Below are 21914 nucleotides of genomic sequence, written 5' to 3' on the forward strand. Positions count from 1 at the left end.
CCTTGAGTGTGAGCCAGACCTAGTGACTTGCTTCTTATAAGCAGCGTGTGATAGAAATGATAGAACATCACTTCCGAGATTAGATTACAAACTCTGGCTTCCAGCTTTCTAGATGTCACTTGTTTGCTCTTATTTCGAAAGCCAGCTGCAATATTTTGAACTGTCTTATCAAAGGGCAGATCTTTAGAGAGAGATTAGTGGTTAGCTAGGGGTGGGAACAGGGAATAACTAAACAAGCACGAGGGGTATTACTGGGAGTCATGAAAAGGTTATAAAACTGGATTATGCTGATGGTTACATATCTTGGTAGATTTATAAAAAATCATTAAATTGTATACCTAAAATGGGTGAACATTTTATGATAAGTACATTATATCTTAATAAAGTTCTCAAAAAATCTTAAGAAAAAAATCATAAGAAAGCTAGTACTATAATAAATGAAATAAAATCCTACTAAATCAGAGATAACTATTTCCTCTGTCGCAAGTGTAAGACTCAAAAGAATATTAACATTGAACAAAAGAATCATAACATGTACTTAATGAACAATTAGAAAAATACTGGTGATCTCTATACATATAGATATATGTGAGGAGAATGGAGTGTACAAAAATGAAAAATCTGGAACTGCAATCTTACCATGTGAGGTTTCTGAATAAATTTTCTAAAATTTGATTTTTGGAATTCCTCAACTTGAGTATTCTTCAACCTCGAAAAACTAGAATGCTCATCATTCCTAATAAAATGAAAGAGACAAAATAAGAATATTTTATTAGTTTATCTTTACCCAATAAGTAAAAAAGAGAAATCAAATTGCTCCCTTCAGAGACAATTAAAGCAGTACAACAGTAAAAACAATCAACAACAAACCTCAAAGATCTATCACTACTAAAATTACAAGTGAAATAATGGTTATCAGGGCTAAAACTTTCGTTTTTCAACAAATATTATTTAGCTAAGTTGAAAGTCAGCAACAGGAGGAAACAGGGATTGGACCAGGGTTCTCAACCTGGGGTCCAAGGACAGGTTTCCTGGGAGTAGTATCCTCCTGAAACCATATGTGGAATGTGTTTTCTAAGGGAAAATCATCACTGCTCTTGAGACTTTGGCAGCACTGGGCCATCCCCCTTGCTGACAGACTTTTATTAATGAAAGCACCAGAGACAAAGAATATGACTGGCTCAGGTCCCCTCATTGGCAGAGCTGAGACCTCTGTTACTGCTGGGCCACAGGAGCAAAGGATAGCTCCCCTCTCCTGTCGTCACAGTGTCCAGAGGCCACCAAGTCCTTTTCTCAGGCAGCCAGACCTGGGAGGGAAGGTCCTTCCTTGGGCTTCTCTTCTGATGGTGGGGCCTCACTTTCATAGCCCTCGGGCAGTCCTCTCCCTGTCACATCCCACGTCTCCCCACAATATTCCTCAGACTTTTCCTGCTCTGTAGTGAACAAACTGCTCACTGCCTCGACCCTGCCTCAATCCTTTCCATGGGTCCCCCACTGACATCAGGATAAAATCCACACTCCTCATCATGATCTTCAAGGCCCTTGCTGCTCTGGCCCTTGCTGTCTCATTGGTCGCTTTGTTCCCATCCCCCCCACGTGCACACTGGGCATTGGAAACATTTAGGCACGTGCAGTTCCCAACACACACAATTTCTCCTGCTTCCTCAAGTTTGCATGAGCAATCCCTTCTGTTGTAATTTCCTTTCACTTAGATCAACTTCAAGATTTAGCTCCAACTGCAGTGTTCCAGGAAGACTTTTCCAGACCCCTATGAGGTGGACTAGATACTCTGCTATGTGCACATGAAGCATTTGGGGGTCTTCACACTTATCACTCATGTTTGTAAATGCTGGTGCACCTTCCTGTCTTACCCAGCAAGCTGTGATCTCTTCACAGGAGGCACTGTGGGTGGTTCACTTCGTGGCCCCACAGTTTTGACCCCCAAACCTGACATGGAATAGCTACTCAGGGTATTATGAAATGTTAAAAACTCTCATGTTCTGTCAAAATGCTCATGATATGATAGTAAGTCAAAAGCGTAGGGTGCAACGCTGTATTTGGAGGATAATTTTTTTAAAAAAATTTTTTGTGGGTGTATCTGGCTGGCTCAATTGGTAGAGCAATTGACTCTTGATCTCGGGGTCATGAGTTTGAGCCCCACATTGGGTGTGGAGCCTACTTTGAAAAGAAGATTTATTTTTATTTATTTTTAAAGATTTTATTTATTTGAGAGAGAGTGAGAGAGAGCATGAGAGCAGTGTTAGGGGCAGAGGGAGAAGCAGACTCCCTGCTGAGCAGGGAGCCTGATGCAGGGCTGGATTCTGGGACTCCAGGATCATGACCTGAGCCGAAGGCAGCTGCTTAGCCGAGTCAGCCACCCAGGAGCCCCAAGATTTTTTATTTTTAAGCAATCTCTATACCCAATGTGGGGCTCGAACTCACAACCCAGAGACCAAGAGTCACATGTCCTACTGACTGAGCAAGCCAGGTGCCCTGAGGATAATTTTAATTATTTAAAATATACTACATATATGCCCAGAAAAAATAAATGACAGGAAATGTATTAACAGTGGTCATCTCTGACTCATGAAATTAAGAATGCCTTATAGTTTTATTTTTATACTTTATTATATACTTCCAAATGTTTGCCATTAGCATATACTACTACTTTTATAAATAAAACAATGGACTTTTAAAAATCCTCTTTGCAAAGCATATATCTGATAACGGAGTAATGTCCAGAATATACAAAGAACTCTTCACATATCAATAATAAAAATATAATAATCCAATTTAAAACATGGGCAAAGGATTTAAATAGGTATTTCTCCAAAGAAGACACACAAAAGGCACATGAAAAGATGCTCAACGTCCTTAGCCATTAGGGAAATGCAAATCGAAACCACAATGAGATAACATTTTATACCTACTAGGATGGCTACAATCAAAAAGATGCCACCAATGTTCCTAACAGCATCATTTACAATAGCCAAAAGATGGAAACAAATGAAATGTCCAAAAACAGAAAAATGGACAAATAAATGTGGTATATACAATGGAATATTATTCAGCCTTATGAAGGAGTGAAATGTTTTAAAAAATGAAATTCTGACACATGACACAATATGAATGAAAACATTATCCTAAGTGAAACAAGCCAGACACAAAAGGACAATTAATGCACGATTCCACTTATATATATGAGGTACCTAGAATAGGCAAATTCACAGAGATAGAAAGGATAGAGGTTACCAGGGACTGGGAGTAAAGGGGATAGGGAGTTACTCTTTACATGGTACAGAGTTTTTGTTTGAGAAGATGAAAAAATTCTGGAAGTGGATAGTGTGGATGGTTGCACAACACTGTCAATGTACTTAATGCCAATGCACCATACATTTAAAAATGGTTAAAATAGTAAAATTTATTATATGTATATTTTGCCACAATAAAAAATTTAAACCTTTTGATATTTGATTTGTGACCAGGCAAAAGAGTGTCCAAGTTAAAAAAAACTACTTCGTAGCCTCACTGCAGCTAGGTATGGTCATGAGACTAAATTTTGACCAATGTTGCTAAAGCTGCATGTATAAACTCCACAAAGACTTTAAAGACAAGGCTAGAATATGGACATGATGGCCAGAGCACAAACACCCATCCTGGACCATGAGGCAGACACCATGTGCAGAGGATATCTGAGAAGCAAGATCTAAGGAGGCCAGTTTCCTGATGGGTCTACTCTACCTACTATGCTCTGACTTCCTGACTGTCATCTTTTTCTACATGAGAAGGAAATGATTTTTCTTTTGCTCTTACAATTCTCTACCCAGCATCCAGGGTGAATCTTTTAAAATTTAAATGAGATTATATTTCTTCTTGGGTTAGAACCCAAAATGTTTTGTAATCTCACTCAAATAAAATACAAAGTCATCATGTCCTCCAAGGTTCTTTGCAATCTGGCCTCACCTACTTACTCTCTTCCTTTCCCACTGTGTTATAATCTTATTGGTCTGCTTTCTAGTCCTTAAGCAGGAGTAAGCATGATCCTGCCTGAGGGTCTTCGCCTTTGCAGTTCCCTCTCTTAAAATACTATCCCCCCCAAAAAACTTATGACTAACTCCCTCACTTAATTCACATCCCTGCTTAATTAAAAAAAAAATCCTGGGGCGCCTGGGTGGCGCAGTCATTAAGCGTCTGCCTTCGGCTCAGGGCGTGATCCCAGCGTTATGGGATCGAGCCCCACATCAGGCTCCTCTGCTATGAGCCTGCTTCTTCCTCTCCCACTACCCCTGCTTGTGTTCCCTCTCTCGCTGGCTGTCTCTCTTTGTCAAATAAATAAATAAAATCTTTTTAAAAAATTTTAAAAAATCCTAAGAGCATTCCATAACTACCTAAATAAAATCACACCACATGTATCACTCAGTCCTATTAAGTTTCCTCTTCTGCCTTACTTTCACCTATCACTCACCAACATGGATTTATTTATTTTCTCCTACCATTAAACTGTAAGCTCAATGAGGACAAGGACTTTGTGTATACTTTTTCACTGTATGTTTTCTATACCCTGTGTAGCTAAAAGGAAAGGCTCTGCAGTCTGATGTCCTCTCAAAGTCTACTGATTTTATTTTGAAGCTGCTTTATCTCCCACACACCATGCCTATATATACAGCACAACACCTTGGTAATATTAAGTATGGAACTTAGTAACGGGATATGAGAGAGAGAAAGAGTGGGTCAGGAGAAGACATGGAGATATTAGGGTAAGAGACTATTCAAAAGTGGGAGAAAAAAGAGAGAATAGGGTCTTCAAGACTAGACAGAATGTCCAAGCATTAGGCTTGCTTGGGAAAGATTACTTTATGTATTAGGGAATAAATACTAATCAAGGCTTAAATGCATTACAATGTAAGTATCCTCTGTCCAGATCTACTCCTTTGCAAAGTCTTCATTTATTCAACAGCTCTGAATTGAGCTCAAGGCAGTGGGGATACAATGGTGGGCAAACATACACGCAGACCTTGCATATAACGGAGGGAAAAAAAGATCACACAGGTGGGAAATTGCTACATCCTGTGATTTATGATTTCATATTTCGTTTCTTCTGAATTTCTACAGATATCTAAATACTGACTTGACTAAACAGGTTTATGCAAAAATAGTAACAAGATCAATTTCATAGACTGAATTTTTGAGACAAAAGTATAAAATCAACAGTTTCTTTCTTATTTTAAGAAGGAAATCAAATTAGGATAAAGTTAAAGGTTCTAAATGATTTTTTTCTAAATCCTTTTTTTTTTTTTTGAAAAGATGAACAATACCAAGTGCTGGTGAGGATGTGAAGAAACTGGCACATTCATACACTGCTGATGGGAATGTAAAATGAGGCAGCCATTGTGGAAAACTGTCTGGTAGTTCATCAAGAAGTTAAACACAGAATTATCATAGGACCCAGCAATTCCAACCCTAAGTATATACCCAAGAGAAATGAAAACATATGTCCACACAAAAACTTGCACATGAATATTCACAGCACCATAATTCACCATAGCCCAAAAGTGGAAAGAACCCAAATATCCACCAACTGATGAGGGGATAAACAAAATATGGTTATCCATACAATGGAATATTATTCAGCCATAAAAGGAATATTCATGCTACAACATGAAGCAATTTTGAAAACAATATGCTACATGAAAGAAGTGAGTCACAAAAGACCTCATGTTATATGACTGCATTTATATGAAATGTCCAGAACAGGAAAATCCACAGAGACAGAGAGTAGGTTAGTGGTTGCTGTGGGGCTGGGGGGAGGGAGAAATAGGGAATGACAACTAATGGTTACAGGGCTTCTTTGTGGAGTGGTGAAAATGTTCTGGAATTAGACAGTGGTAACAACTGCACAACTTTGTGAATATACTAAAAACCAGTAAATTCACTTTGAAAGGACGAATTTTATGGTCAGTAATATCTCAATTAAAAAAATCCTCATGGCTCCACTATGCCACACCAGCTAGCCAACACAAATAAAGGAAGTCCAACACACCCAGCAGAAGACACTGCAGAAAGACATCTTTGCATGCTATGCACCATCCTCAAAGCGAACATTAATAATACTTAATGCTGACCAGCTACTCTGCACCTTACACCTGACACTTCAGTTAATCTTCACTATCACCGTGAGGTAAGTAGAATTCTCATCTGCATTTGATGTATGAGGAAACAAAGATTAAATAACTTGCCTCAGATCAGTCACATAGCTAGGTGTCTACAGAGCCAGGTGTTGAACTGAGGTGCAACTCCAGGGCTCAAGCCCTTTCTCACCTCAAAGGGTGAATATACATTCTGAAGCATTACATGGTTTTTATAAAATGCTGATTATCTTAAATCTGGTTTAAAAATCCTCTTTCTCGGCATACTGAGTTTCTTACACTTGCTGAGTTAAGAAAAGAATGAGAGAGAGCTTATGTTACTTAAGAGCACAATCGTGCTGTGTCATATTAGGAAACTGGGGACTTTCACCCACCAAGGGATGAGATTTTAACTATTTTATTTTCAGTTGTTTTATATGCCTCAACACACAGTTTTGCTATCTTTTAATGAGTCCCAAACTTATTATCAGCATCAAGTCCAGTTTTAAATAAGCTCCATGTATTGTGACTAAGACCTAGTTATCCATAGACCTGATTTAAAAGTCTAGTCAATTATCTTAGTAATTTGATATTAAGGAATATGGAAAGAGAATTAGCACTGGCCCTTCCTATTCACACAGTCCTGCTTTCTGAGAGATCCAAATAGTCTGAAGAACTTTGGGTGGAATAGAAATTTTGTCCTATTCAATTATACCTCATAATCATACAGGGTCCCAGAGTTGCCATGAATCCCACATAGTTTTTAGAACTAGAGATAAATTGGGGCCAATCTAGAATACTCAGAGCCCCAGAAAAGAAGTACAGAGTTGGGGAAGAAAAACAAGGGTCTACTGATAATCAATTTGCCATGCATGCCTTAAGTACTTTGCCTGTGCCAGCTCATTTAATATTTCTAACCTGTCCACATCATAAATTAGTTCTAGAGCAAACAGCTTATAAAATGGCAGAGGTGGGATTCCGACTCCTGTCTCCTCCACATCTTCTACTACCCCAGCCTCTGCTTCATGGACAAACATCCATAAAGAGTTCCAAAAGAGAACTGTATTGACCTCAGGAAATTCTGTAATATTCAAAGAGCACCAGAATCTAAAGGGCAGAATACGTTAGAGTTTCAATGAGGTTGAGTCACATAGTCCATAAACTTGAAGGTCCTGATTATTAGCACCTGCTAATAATCAAAAAGCGGTTACACTCTTTTCTAGAATTACAAAGACCTCAAATACTCACCTACCCCTGAGTTTTTGTTGTTTCAATCAAACAGCATATGATGATCACTGAATAAATTTGAAACATTTTAAAAGATTTCACTTAAACATATAAAATGGATTTGAAGGATTAAATCCCTAAACTAAAATGAAAATCATCACACACAAAAATTGAAAAATACGCTAAAACCAAAAGCTCCCTGATAATAGGATGTTTTTCATCTACTGATTACCTCTCTGCAGCACTAGCTATGTGAAAAATGTGCTCATCTTCATTCTGTAACCGTTCTTTTCTCCTTCTTTCAATGTCATGTCGTAGATCATTTGGATCTATTATTTTGACCAGAGTCTGAGGAATTTTGACAGAAGACAAACCATTCACATTACTGTTAGTTGCACAAAGACCATATCTAATAAGAACCTTAAGTAAAAGTCCTAAATAAGTTACCTTGTATTCACCCTGCTAATGGTAGTGTAAATCGATTAAAATATTTTGAGACACAATTGACAATGCACAGACAGAAAAGTTCATAACAATGAACCAGGAATCCTACCTCTGGGACTCTATCCCAAAGAAAAGGCTATCTATCCAAATATATTCAAAGTGCTATATTTAAAATCATCAAAAAATGAAAGCAACTTAAATGTAAAATAAATTTATAGGAGAAGGGAAGAATGAATTCACGGGAAATTTAAGTCAAAGTAATAACTCACAAACATTTAAATTATGGTTAATAATAGGCTATGTGGAAGTCAACGTGAAAAAAAATTACTGAGAAAAGTTAATTAAAATTTAAAAAGCTTCAATCATAAAAAGTCATGGGAAGCTCAGGGATTTTACATAAAAGCAACATTATTAAGTAAAAAGCAAAAAACATCTGAAACTAATATACTATGATAGCAGCTATGTTAAAATGCCAGATGTAAGACTGTCAAATGATCAAATGATATTTGATGTTAAGTGGTTGAGTTAGAAGCGATTTTTCAAATTTTCTATCAGTTGATTACAGTATTTTGATGAATAGAAATTCTCTGAAAATAGCACCTATTCAATAAACCAACCTACCTCTGTAAGTTTAATAAAAATTATAACCATTCACAAGTGAAAAAAATTATTTACATATTCTATCAGAAATGTATTAAAACCATTCCTCTACAGAAACACTTTATTCTCAGTGAATAAATTAGCAGTTCTTTGAGAACCTGATATACTTTTAAAACGAAAGCCAATTTTCTTGCTCCCCCACCCTGACTAGTCCACAGAGCTTTTCTAATTAGCAAAGAAATGGGGGGGGGATGTACAGGTTAAGGAAGTATTAGGTGGGAATACAATGCATGGCAATACACAAATTCAGTATTATTTCCATTATTTTGCTAGTTCATATTCCACAGAATTTTTCATACATTCTACAGTAAACAGAAGGGCAGTATCAAATTAAACTAAGTTCCTCTGCATTCATCCATGTACGATTTTAAAAAAATATTCCACATGACTGCTTGGGAAAAAATGTAGGTATCAAACATACTTTCCACAAGCTTTACAGTGTGAAGTTTTGGAATGAATATTAAACGCTATAACTGTAGGTCAATTTTACAAAGCTGTTACCCTTAGGGATTGTCTCTCTTAGGGAATATTTTTGTCTTTTGTCAGTGTTCTCTCTGCAAACTGGCCAGTAACTAGAACCTTTGGAGAGCTTTGTAAATTTCAGATTCCTGGGTCTCAATCCTTCTTTCTCATCTACTTAAATCCCTTTTTTTCACTCTCTATTACCAGTTCGCTTTTCCATCAATATGCCAACAATATGATAATCTTTCAGCAAAAATTGTATTCACTTACCTGTTCTGGTTCATATACCATAGTTTGTTTATTCTGAAGCTCAGCCAAAGACATATCTATTCTCCTAAAATAATAAAGGCATATTATAATTAAATAATTATGTTATACACTGATACCTTGATTCCATTACTAGAGAATGGAATTTGAAATAAAGTTGGTGTGCCTTGGAGGAAGCAAAAGAAACCCACTACCAGATGGGTTTTCATCTACACGGCAGTCTCCCAGGACATACATATCCTGTGAACAACACCACAGTGACGCCTTAGTGGTTCTCAAATCACTAGTCTGTGTAACCTTAAACTTTGCTCCGGTGATCTACTGCATTCTAACATTGATTCAGCTCAGCTCGCAAGACAGGGCACACCACCTGCTCGGACAGGTGCCAGCAGAAGAAGACATAGGTTTCATCCGGCTGCCCTCAGAACAGCCATTTCTGACCACATGAAGCAACCCATGATTTCAATGGCTCGACAATTGTCTTTCATTCTTCCAGTGATAACTTCAGTAGGCAATTACTATAGACACAGCAGAATCAAAGTTAGGTAGGTAAAGATTGTCAAAGTCCTACACATTTAAACAATGCTACTCAATGGCTTTAATACAACCTATTCCATCAAAGTGCACTGGCCCAGTACCTGCTTGGGTTAGTCCTGGCTTTTAGGTAGGAAATGCAGTCCTCCTAGAGTCTACAGCAAGCCCAGAAGGCAGCACATTCCCAAATCTGTTCTGAGGCCTACTCCCATGAGTTAAATGGGCATACAATAATCAATCATTACCTGTGAATTTCTGGATCTGAATTCAATTTAATTTCATTTACATCTGCAGCTTGTGTATCTTGCATTTTTGAAAAACGCTCATGTAGAGTAATGTCAGGTGATGGAAAATAATTTGCTGAAAAAGGAAACAAAGAGTTTTATCTCAGTGTAAAACTGATTCCACTTAAAAGATTATATATAAGCACAGGAAGAAGGGACTGTTAAAAAAGTCCAATCTGTTTTCTCTTGAAAATATGTGGGACCTAAACTTATTCCACAGACTAATTTGTAGCGTTCACATGCTCCCCCAAGCCTAAGCAACAGTACCGAAATGCCTGACTTATGAACGCAAGGATTCTGTTCCTATTTGACATGCCTGCTTATTTGTTGGGGGAAAAGATAGTGGCTCTCTCAAAGTGAGGACCTTTCTTCTCCCAGGTAAGACCTTAGTATACTGGCAAGTAAAGATGGTACAGTTTTACAGTTCACCTAGAGTAAAAAATAAAAACAACCCTGAAACATCAAAACAGTTCTGAACAAATGCTAAATGTTGTTTACATATCACAGAAGGAGTCCTACTGCCATTGTACTTTAATTAACATCATCTGAAGTTCGTGAAGACGTTATGAAATCAGCTATGCTACAAGGCTTTTAACATGATAGAGAGAAAGATAATACACTTGACCCATCAGAATGCTACTTAAGCAGTCCTTTTCCCTAACTTACTGTTACTGTTTTGGGACAATCTCCTGGATTTTTCTGCAATACCACCTCCCTTTCTGCCAAAAATCACACTTCCTTTGGGTGAGAGGGGCTGGAACTGAGAAGGTGAACTGTTTCAGATAAATTGCATGCTTCAAAGTAAGTATGTGCCTTAGTTTGAGGGATGCAGAGAAAATAATCTGTTTTCAAACTATGTTGCATGAAAGTAAAAATGAAGTCAGTGCAAATATTCAGTAAGAAATATAAAATAAAAATTTTGAAATTCTTGAAGGTCTCCAGTTTATTATACCCATGATTGCTTTATTATACAGCATCAATGAAGAAAGTTGTTCTACGTGACTGAATTTTCCAAGTAATGGAAACTGGCCAGAAGCTAAAATGAGACAATTTAATGCAAATATTTAAAGTGTTTGTGATGCAACTCCCTGATGCCATAAAGTATGCCAAATCAAACCGGAATCTTTTATGAATCACTTCGTGTTCACCCTTATGGCACAAAGGCCCAGCAATCCCCTCAGGGGACTTTAAGAATATCACCACAATACCTAGACTTCCAGAGTTCTTGTCAAGTTTCACATACGGTGTTTGTTGCTTCTTCCTTCCTGTTTGGTTATCAGTTATTGTTTCTTGCGACTCTCAGTAGTCCTGTGTCTTGCAGCAGCCAACCTCTCCCTTTCTGACTTTCAATTTGTAATCTACTATGAGTTGAAGTACCAGGTTATTGGAACAACACATTAAGAACGAGGCTTGAATTAATACCTTACACTCTCTATAACAGATTTCCTTATTAATGACCTAATTTATAATGAAATATTGATTACTATTACTATATCACAGATATTTACCTATATCTTGTGAAAATCAGTACATTATTTTTGTGTTATCCCTAATGTATGTGCAAAATATACCAACCTTTAACTTGATGGATTATAGTTATGATTTCCTGAGCAAATTCTCCTGTAGGTTTGTTTTCAGTATTCTGAGTTGAGTCAAGATGTTCAAACACTGGATGAAAGTTCTCACTTTTCCTGCCAACAGCAACCAAATCATGTGACATCTGTCTCTCTGTGGAATAGCTAGAAGCAACCCTAGAATAATTTGTAAATGTTTAACTAAATTTGAAACTATTTTACTGAGAAAAGAACTTATTAAAATTAACCAAGATAGCTATAAAACTAAAAAGATGTTTATCTTTTCTTATAGTTAAGGAACTAAACTGTATGCCATAGAACATGTGCAATAATGCCTAGGAGGAAATAGCCTTAGACACATGGTTTTGAGACCTCCTTTTCAAATCAGAGATCATTAAATATTTGCCACTTTAATAATAAAATCCTCAAAATTCTAAGTTAAACAATTTTTACCTCCAAAAATACAGCAAGGCATTAAAGGTCAATATGCAAAAAACAATCAACTAGATTATTTTCTACTCCCAAATGTCCATAAAATTGTATATTCAGCAAGTTTATACTATCTTGAAGTACTACCACACTTTAAAAGCTGATATCAAACATAATAACTTTTTTGACTTCATAAAAATCCTTGTACCTCTATACCAGCAATGAGAAACTTAGTATTTTGAAATCAAACTCTGCTGAGATTAATCACTTACAAAATCTCACTAAACTGTCAGCGAACAGTCTTAGTTGTTAGCAAAGTTAAGATCATTAGAACCAATTAGTGTTCACCCTAAATGTATCCTTAAAGAAATGCTACCATTTACTATATAACCCCGGCTATCCTACCACTCTCATGCTTTCTGAATCTTTATAACATGTGTTAAAAGCTCTCTTGACCTTCAGGTATCATCATGAAGTCATGATTACGACATATAGCTAACAGTTACTGAAGGCTTACTGCAAGCCAAACACAGGGGCTCAAAACTCGTTTACAAACACTATCTCATTTAATCTTTATAAAATAGCCCTAAAGGGAAGGTGCTATGACACTGGGACAATGGATGTCTTCGTTGTTTTGCTTTACATCCCAGAAGGTGTTTGTATAATAATCCTTCCAAGTGTCATAATGGGAAACTATACCTTATTCCAAGAAAGCTGCTCTTGAATTCTTCGTCTGCAGGCAGATTATGTGTCACAGAAGAAAATGTCTCTTTATTTATATTTATACCTCATTTTGGACCCAAAACGCCACTAACTAGCTTACAGCCATCTTACTCCTCTGCATTTAACTCTAAATAGCTTTTGCCTCTTCCCAAAAAGCATGTTCACTACCCAAAGAACTGAGATTAACAAGTGCTGGGGTTCTTTATGAGTATGTTACAGACTCTGAAGATAAACCCACAAGAGAGCCCTAAAATATGTTTTAAATAACAGCAGCACCCCTGGAATAAATAACAAATAATCAGATGGATACATCTTGGGGTGTGGGTCTACATATGCACAGATTCACTTACTTATTTAAGTCACTTAACAGCCATATATATATAACACTGCTCCAGGGTAATGAGCTTACAGATACTCTTTAAACTTTTTAACTTCTCTAATAAGACAGTTTTAAGTGCCTACTTTTAACTTATCAGAGGCAAGGCTTCCATACAACTTTCTATGCTTCCTGCTCTCAAACCAGCACTGTCGAGACAACTCCCTGCGAAGTAGAAATGTGGAGAAGTGATCTTGCAGCAGGTTGATGCCACTGGTTTGGTTTCCTTGATTCATCAGAAGGATTTTCATTAGAAGACTCATTTCCCTTCTTTCTTCCTTATTTGCTCCAAGCTTCCCACTGTGTATCCTATAACTACCTGAGAGACATTCAGTGATAAACACTAAAAGCTAGAATGGCCCTGTAACAACCTCCACTAACAAAGAATTACAAATACTGTGTTTAACGGTACAAAAAGCCTGCCCCACACACTAAAAAACCCCAAAAGACAAGAAACAAACAAAAAAACCTGCTTTTAAAAACATTTTACAGGAGATAAATAAGATGTTCAAATAGAACTACAAAAATGATCTGTCCATAAGGGGAAATCAGTTGATAACGTTTTGTATTGCAGCCTCGGTTTCTCCCAAGAGGAAACTAGCTGATAAAGGTTTCCAGTTTTCCACCAAGTAATTATTAAAATTTACTTGTCACTGATTACAAGTTAATTACTGGTATAACTCTTAAACCCACTCCATGCCCAACCCTCAATCCCCAGAAGTGCTATGGTATAGTTTATAGCTATACTTAATTCCTGAAATTTTCGAGTTTGCATTTCCTATCAATTTATCCTGGAGTTACTCCACTGCAAGATTTTTAATTTAAAAATGTTAAAATTGTCATTTTATAGGAAATACTAAGATTGTATCACCTGAAATTTTAGTCTTTTAAAAACAATTATGATGGCTTTGCTATAAGAAAAGGCTTCTTGAAACTGGAGAATGCAAAATGTTCTAGGTATTTACATCTGTACATTTAATCACCTCTCAGTTCACATTTTCCTTTTTACTATTTCCTAAGACAGGTATTGATTAATAAATTAATAATTTCAAGAAATACTTCCAACACAAGTAGGTATGCTAAAAAGACTAAATGTTCTCATTTGGGATGCATTTTAGACAGTTTAAAAAATTAAAATATAGCCAAACACCTGTATTCTAGTACTATTTCTGATACCGGTCTAATGAAATTTTCTAGGTTCCTCTCTTCCCTCCTCCAACTCCACCTGTTTTATTTTTTCTTCTCTCTATGGATATTTCCCCTGACATTCTCACTGACTGTTGTGCATACTAACTAGTAAAACATAAAAAGCCACGTTAACCTTAATTTCCTTTTATTCACAGTTAAGACCCACCAAAAAACACAACTGCATGGCAAAACAACAATTACAAAAAGCCCAACAACAACCCAAACTAATGGATGATCCCCTGCACTCTGGAAGCTTATAATATATAACAGAATCCACGTGACACGTATCAAGCTTTTCTTCCTCCATTTTCTCCTAAGAACTAACATTTTGTACACCATCTTATAGTTCATAAAGCACTCTCCCAGTTATTCATTTGCTCCTGTCTTCCTAAGAAGACACTTAGCATTTCTGGAGCTGAGGGTAAAGGGTCAGGGAGACTGTTTTTCCTCTAATTCAGCATCTTTTTTCACAAAAGTCCCGTAACAGGCCTCCCCAACCCCAGTGCCCTTCCAAGTCACCTCACAGAAAGAAGGTAGCAGCCAGAACTGAGCTTCCTGACCTCTCTGATCAGCTAATTCTGTCAAATCCGGCTGGCTCTGTGGCAGCCTCACCTTCGCAGCCTCCTGTCCCTCTGTTCCCTTTCACCGACCACTTGACGCACACCTCAAAGTTCCTGTGTGTGTTGTCTGCCTTTGTTAACCTAAAAACATAAAATGTCTTTCATCTCATCTCCACATGTTTAAACTCTTTGAAGCCTCGCTCACATGTCAACAACTTCTGAAAAAAGCCTTCCCGGAAACCCCAGGCTTGGAATCATCTGAGCCCCACTTTGTGTATCACTCACTGTGCCACGGTATTACCAACATCGCCCTATTGTCTATTAGACCAGAGGAGAAGAAACATAATCCCATGCTGATTTGAAATCCCAGGGTACCCTAACAGGCTGTCTCACGCAAGGTAGGTCTTCAAAAAAGTACCCGCTGAATGAATAAACGATAAATGGAAAACAACTTGGACAATTTGTAATGACAGTTTCAGCTAAAAAGATGACAGACTTCGAAATTCTAATTGAGGCCAATTTAACTGTGTTTTTTAAACTTTCTTGGCTTACATTTTAAAATTATAACTTCATTTAGACCAATTTAAATTTTAAATATTTCATTTCTTATGATATGAAATCTCAAATATATACAAAAGTTCAGAAAATCCTTTGATGAGCTTGTCAACCCAGCTTCAACAGTTACCAACACATGGCCAATGGAAGCAAAGCTGTAAGGCCAGGAGGAACTGCAGGTTAATTTGGGCCCCAAAAAGCATGGCCAGGTGGTCTGCCCGATGTCACAGAGCTGCTCAGGGACCCAGTGGAAAACAAAAACTTACGCACCCCAACCCGAAACAGAATGTTCACTAAGAGAAGCTTGGGTGAAAAACAGAAATGAAAGGGAAGCTTCTCTCAATCGATTTTGTATCTTTAAAAATGTGTATTAGAAATATTAGGGGGGAAAAAAACCTTAGCTTTTTGTGATACTAAACAGTGAGGTAGCAAGTTTGTGTTATCACAAAAGTATCTCCACCCACAGCTTATCATAGGTAGGAAACTTGTGTCACTGGGTTACCTTCTTTCAATCCTTGCTATGGTTTTTCACACTGTTCCTCCCCCCAGTCCCTCACCCCTGTGCAGCACCCCTTTCCTTAGAGCATCAGGGCTCCAATGTCTTCTGGGTCCCATCACCCACCTCATCCCCCTTCAGAATGGGGACAGACATGATGGGGGTAGGGAGACCCTTCCTGTATCTCTTCTGGGGTGGGGGTTGGGAAATAAAAGGATTATATGCAAATGTGACTGATAAACTCAGTCCAACATCAACTTTGCTAATCAACCTTCCCATCCTAGATGCCTAGTACTAGCAGCCAGAGAGGTTAAAGGAGCCTCAGGTCCATCCACACCAGCTTATTCTTCTCCAGAGACTGCCCCCCCTGCTCCTCCCTCCCACTTCCTTACTAGCCTGACCAAGGTTCAGTCTCTCACCTACTCGCCCAACGTTAAAGCAAAACTCCCTTCATCTGCCTAAAGACTTCAAGATGTACACAACAGTGTTTGGAGTTCATAATAGCATTCGTAGAAATTTTCATATTATGACTCCCTAACTTACATTCTGAAACATATAATTATGACTCATATTTAACTTCTACTCTGATAATGTAGTTTCTGACAAAGTGGGTCACTAGAATATAGCCTTTGTTAACAGAAGTATTAACAATGCAGTGAACATTCAAGCAAGTGTCTACCTACTGCTGTTCTAAATACAAACTGGAATCTAGAAAAATCACTAGCCTAATCACGTAAGTCTTCAACTACACTGATAAGTGGAAGAACATACATCGACATGTGACCAAAGCTAAGAAAGTAAATGAATGCATAAAACAACCATCTTGGACTTCCGAAAAAATGGATAAACCCTCTAGATTTTAATGAACAAATAAACCTCTCTCCACTCTGTGATTATTTTAATCTTTTCAAGCAGAGGAAAATCTAAGTTATGTCAATAGTTGAGAACATGACTCTGTTGAGGGCATTAACTGCCTTTGTTTTAGGGCTACTTCATCAGTCCATACATAATTAAATCCAACCCCACAAAAGTCTTCCACAACTTAACCATTCATCAATAAATAATTATCACCAGAGAGAAAGATTTTGTTGACTATGCTTTATCATACTGATAAGATGCATATATTTATAAAGTTATTTATTCTTCAGGTCTTCGAAAAGGAAGGATTTGCAGTGTTAGCTCTACTAAACAAGCCATCATCCTACAGGTCCTTGTCAGGTAATTCAGACATGTGCTAACAGGTCATGAATTTCACAAAATTATAGTTTATAAATTCAAAAGAAAAGATACAGCTGCTTCAATTTTAAGAAGTTCATTTTTGTGACACATGATGAAAATCGAGCTTCCATTTCTTCTTCCAATTATAAAATTAACTGTGTTCAATATTTCTAATGAGGTCTATTACAGTGAAATCCTTCAAAATTGGTATTTCTAGCATCCTTTAAAAGTGTTAAGCCAATTTATTCTCTTTTAAGTTAATTAAAGAATTAAGTTTCTTTTTTAACATCATTATTAAATATGGGGGTATCATTACTTCTTTTAAAAAACTTCAAGATTTTTATGATTTGATTGTATGCAATATTGCCTCCAAAGGAAAAACTTGTGAGCAAAAATGAAATACTGAAGTATTTAAAGGGGAGTGCACTGATATCTACAATTCACTTTGAAATGTATGGAAAAGATAAGATGGAATGATTGATGGATGAACCGATAGGTGATTATGAAAGTAGAGTAAAATGTTAATTGTAGACACTCAGTGGTGGCTATATAGGTATTTACTGTACAGTTCTTTCAATTTTTCTGTGTGTTTGAACATTTTCATAGCATAATGTTGGAAAGAAAAAAGCTTGAGGGAACATCCTTAAAGTTGACACTTACAGTGGCTTTTGTGCTCTTAAGGTTAAGAACTAGAAGGAAATATAATAGTACAAAATAATTTAGGACTTATTATATGAAATAGGATACAAAATTATGAATATAGTACTATGACAACCATGTATAAATATACCCAGAAAAATAACCAAAGGAACTGTACTAAAATATTAATAAAACTGTTCTAGGGTAGTAGAATTATGGGTGATTTCCTCCCTCTATTTGTCCAACTTTCTATAATGTAGTCATTTATAAGTGCTTTCTGTGCACATACAAATATATGAATGTATATTTTATAATATTTTTATAAGTACAATGAATACAAGGGAGGGGGACGGACATATCTAACTTAAAAAAAGGATCAAAATATATTTGTTTAAAAAAGAGAGAGAGAGTGGGGGGCACCTGGGTGGCTCAGTCGTTAAGCATCTGCCTTCGGCTCAGGGCGTGATCCCGGCGTTATGGGATTGAGCCCTGCATCAGGCTCCTCCACTGGGAGCCTGCTTCTTCCTCTCCCGCTCCCTCTGCTTGTGTTCCCTCTCTCACTGGCTGTCTCTCTCTCTGTCAAGTAAATAAATAAAATCTTTAAAAAAAGAGAGCGAGAGAGAGAGAGACTGTGGGTTTACCTCCTTCCCTATCACATCCTGACCTTATATTTTGTTTTATCTTGTTTTTGACTACAACACAAGTATGAGTGAACTGTGAACGTAAATGCACCAAATCAGCATGGCCCATCACTTTTTTATTCACATACTGGTAGTGTCTTAAGGTATAGAACAGACTTTGCTGACACAGCCAACTGCAGTGCCTTATTATTTCCAGAATCCATAAACAGAGGTAATATGCATAATGGAACAAAGCATGCAAGAATATAACCTACTGCTGGGTAGTCTATTTTTTCTTAAAGAATCATTAAGAGCTAAAGTGAATGTCTTATAAATAGGCCTCTTTCTAGACCCTAGCCTAATTTCCTCCACCTAGGAGAATCTAGTTGGCTGAGCACCAACTGTTTTGAGATGGCAGCAAGAACCACATTAGGTCACCTGCCTCCTTGAGCCGCAGGTGCTCTGACTTAGACAAGCTGCTTCATCTCTCAAGGCCTTGCTTTCCTCCTTTATAAAATCAGGGCCAGTGAATGGTCCTTCCAGATAAAAAAATTCTCTGGATTTGAGGCAACAGGGAAAACAGGCTCTGAGAAACTGAGCAAGGAATAGGTCTCCTTGAACTCCACCCAGCCTATCCCTGGCTACAGAAAATCCAGCAGCATAAAAACACATAAATTCATGAAGAGAAACAACTCCATAGAGTGCCCTGCACCCAAAAAGTATCTTGAGATTGGGTGCAGAAACCAGCAGACATAAGATCACACTGTATTACTAATCGTGGGATTAATCCTCATTACAGGGCTTTTGTGAAAAATCCAGGCACTCCCTCCCCACTCAATGGACTCTAAACACACCGTTAATTCCATTTTCAAAGCTTCAAATAAAGGTGGTGGAAATAGATACTTTTCTTAAACAGCGCTAAGAAAAAACAAAAACAATACCTGGATGTATTTATTGTTTTCTTCACATCTATTTTAATAGTAAGTGATTTCTTCCTAAGACTGGCAGAAGAAGATTTCACATTGGAAAGTTTACTTTTATCAAGTTGGTTACTGGAAGAGTCGCTCTCTTTTCTGCCATCCCCTTCTTTCTTTCCTTTCTCCTTCTGTTTGTCACTGCAGGGTCTCAAGCCAACATCACTTTTACTTGAATGGGTAGAGGACGTGCAGTCAGTGCAGTCTTTCTTAGATGGTTTGGAAGGTTCTTTGACTTGCCCACCTTCAGTGTCTCTCCCTCTTCCAGCATTAAAACAAACGGAGTGTCTATTTTCAGGGCCTTTTTGAGAACTGGATTTTCTATCTTCCTCCTTAGAGTACTTCTGAATTCTTCCATCAGGAAACTCCTGGTCCCCACCTGAGGTCTTACGACGTTTGTGGTGATAGTCACAGGATACCTTGGTTGCTGAACTGGTCTCTGGTGGTTCCCACAGAGCATGTTGATGAGTTTGGGGTCCAAGGTTCCGCTGCTCTTTCTTCTCTTGGTAAGATGGAAGAGAATGCCCAAACTTCCACTGTGGGTTCCTGGCAGACTCTCTGTTTTCATACCTCTCCACATCTTTAGGTCTCTTTGATGTGTGTCCATATTTTCTGAAATCACGATCCTCAGGATACCTGTGTTGACATAAAGCAGTTTACACTTGCACTAGAGAAAAGAAAGTGAGAATTTATATGTGTGGAATGTTGGGCAGCATGGCTTTAAATGCAGAATGCAGTGGCAAGTTAACTATAATCCCTCAAGCCAACTCATAGAGGCACAAGGTAGCAAAAGAGGAAAATACCATATTTTGTTACAATTCTAGCCATCAACACAATTTACTCTAAAAATAAATACTTCATTACTACCAGCAGACCATAATTACATTACAATACTTTTTATCTTTTTAGACAAAAGCTTTTCAAGGTGGTTCTCTTCAACCATAAAGTAAACAGACTTTTGCTCTTGAGGCTTTATACCAAATTACCCAGGTTTAATATTTTCCTATACCTCTTCTGAAAAGAGCTCCTTTTCTCAAAGTCTTCAGAGCCTCTTCTAAGTGACTGAGAATGGTTTTCATCTTGTACCCTCTGGTGCCTCAACTCATCTTCATGCCACTTTCCTTCAAACCTAGAAGAATCTGCTATTGACCTCTGAGGCGGTTTCCCTCCTTTTCCACTTCTTTGGACTCTGTGGTCATCAGGAATATACCTTCCTTGTACTTTCTGGGAATAACAATTCCTCTGGTGTTCTTCGTAGGGTACACCCTCTGAGTATTTCGGCATATAGTTAGATCTTCTGTTACCATCTCCTCTTTCTGATGAGCGTACTCGGTAAGGCTTATAAGTATAAGCATTTTCTAAAGAGTTTCTTCTTAGGTTTGGGGAAGGTGATCTATGTTCATAAGATCGGTAATGCACATTTCCACGAGAAGGAATCCTTGGTTTACTCTGTCCATGTTTCTCACTGTCCATTCGCCAAGTGATGGGTCTTTTTGGATCCTTCCTATATTCACAGCCATAATGCCCATGAAAATATCTTTGCTTGTAGTGGTCAGAATTTCTAGGTACTGGTGATAAAGACCTATGTAAACAAATAGAAAAGTTCAGTTCATTTAAAGACAATAAACAAAGGTTATCTTAATATTAACTACCTAAATAAGACTTTTGCTTTCCACTGCTTCTTCCACTCATACCAAATTTATCACTTTGCTATATCTGTATTCTAAATTGTCCATTTGGGTGTCTGATTACTGTTCTGGCCAATTCAACAAGCATATTCTTTCTATCTGAACTAATGTATCCCATGTGCATATTAAAATGGGCTGAGCACACCCATCCTGCTGGAGGAGGACCAGCTTAGGTATACAGTAAGATTCATTTTGGAAGACTGCTGACAGCAAAGTTTGGGCAAAAGAGCCAGTCAGCAAAAGCCTGTATCAGGTTCAACAGTCAGGGAAGAAACAAGCAACAGGAAGTCTAGATTCACACAAATAATGTTTAGGAGAGTCTCTGGGAAATTGAACATAACCTCTGAAATTAAATTAGATTCTAAGAGTTTATGATACCACAATAAACCCAAACTCAGACTCAAGACTGACCCTGAAGTTTCCCCAATTGATTGACTATTCTTTCTACTAAGGCCAAAAACTACACACTTAGTGTGTGCAGTGGGAGGGGAAAGAAGGTATTAAGACCTGAATTTCATACTTAGCTCCTCCATAAATATTACTAACATAAATAAATTGCTTTTCTTTTTTTTTTAAGATTTTATTTATTTATTTGACAGAGAGAGAGACAGTGAGAGAGGGAACACAAGCAGGGGGAATGGGAGAAGGAGAAACAGGCTTCCCGCTGAGCAGGCAGCCGGATGCGGGGCTCAATCCCAGGACCCTGGGATCATGACCTGAGCCGAAGGCAGACACGTAACGACTGAGCCACTCAGGTGCCCCAATAAATTGCTTTTTTTTTCTGAACCTGTTCCCTTACATGTGCTATTGAAATAGAGCATATAACTTTGGTGAATGTGGACTTTAACGTAGCCATCATGCTCCCCAGGAA

At 37.7% G+C, this 21914-nt stretch overlaps 1 protein-coding gene across 15 annotated transcripts in view; it reads right to left on the reverse strand.

Moving 5' to 3' along the window:
- BCLAF3 (BCLAF1 and THRAP3 family member 3) overlaps positions 1-21914 on the reverse strand; it is a 56292-nt gene that overhangs the window by 14776 nt on the left and 19602 nt on the right. For 9 of the 15 annotated variants that reach the window (XM_011236630.3, XM_034648978.1, XM_034648981.1 and 6 more), the window contains 7 exons: positions 20365-20937; positions 19323-19991; positions 11579-11754; positions 9965-10079; positions 9189-9252; positions 7585-7700; positions 640-736 (listed from right to left, as the gene is read on the reverse strand). In XM_011236630.3, coding sequence (XP_011234932.1) covers positions 640-736; positions 7585-7700; positions 9189-9252; positions 9965-10079; positions 11579-11754; positions 19323-19991; positions 20365-20937 — 1810 coding nt within the window. Of the gene's footprint in view, positions 1-639; positions 737-7584; positions 7701-9188; positions 9704-9964; positions 10080-11578; positions 11755-19322; positions 19992-20364; positions 20938-21914 lie in introns of those variants that run through there. The other 6 variants (XM_034648982.1, XM_034648980.1, XM_034648976.1 and 3 more) reach the window with 5 other exon arrangements.

Source organism: Ailuropoda melanoleuca, chromosome X (genome assembly GCF_002007445.2).
Source record: "Ailuropoda melanoleuca isolate Jingjing chromosome X, ASM200744v2, whole genome shotgun sequence".
NCBI lineage: Eukaryota > Metazoa > Chordata > Mammalia > Carnivora > Ursidae > Ailuropoda > Ailuropoda melanoleuca.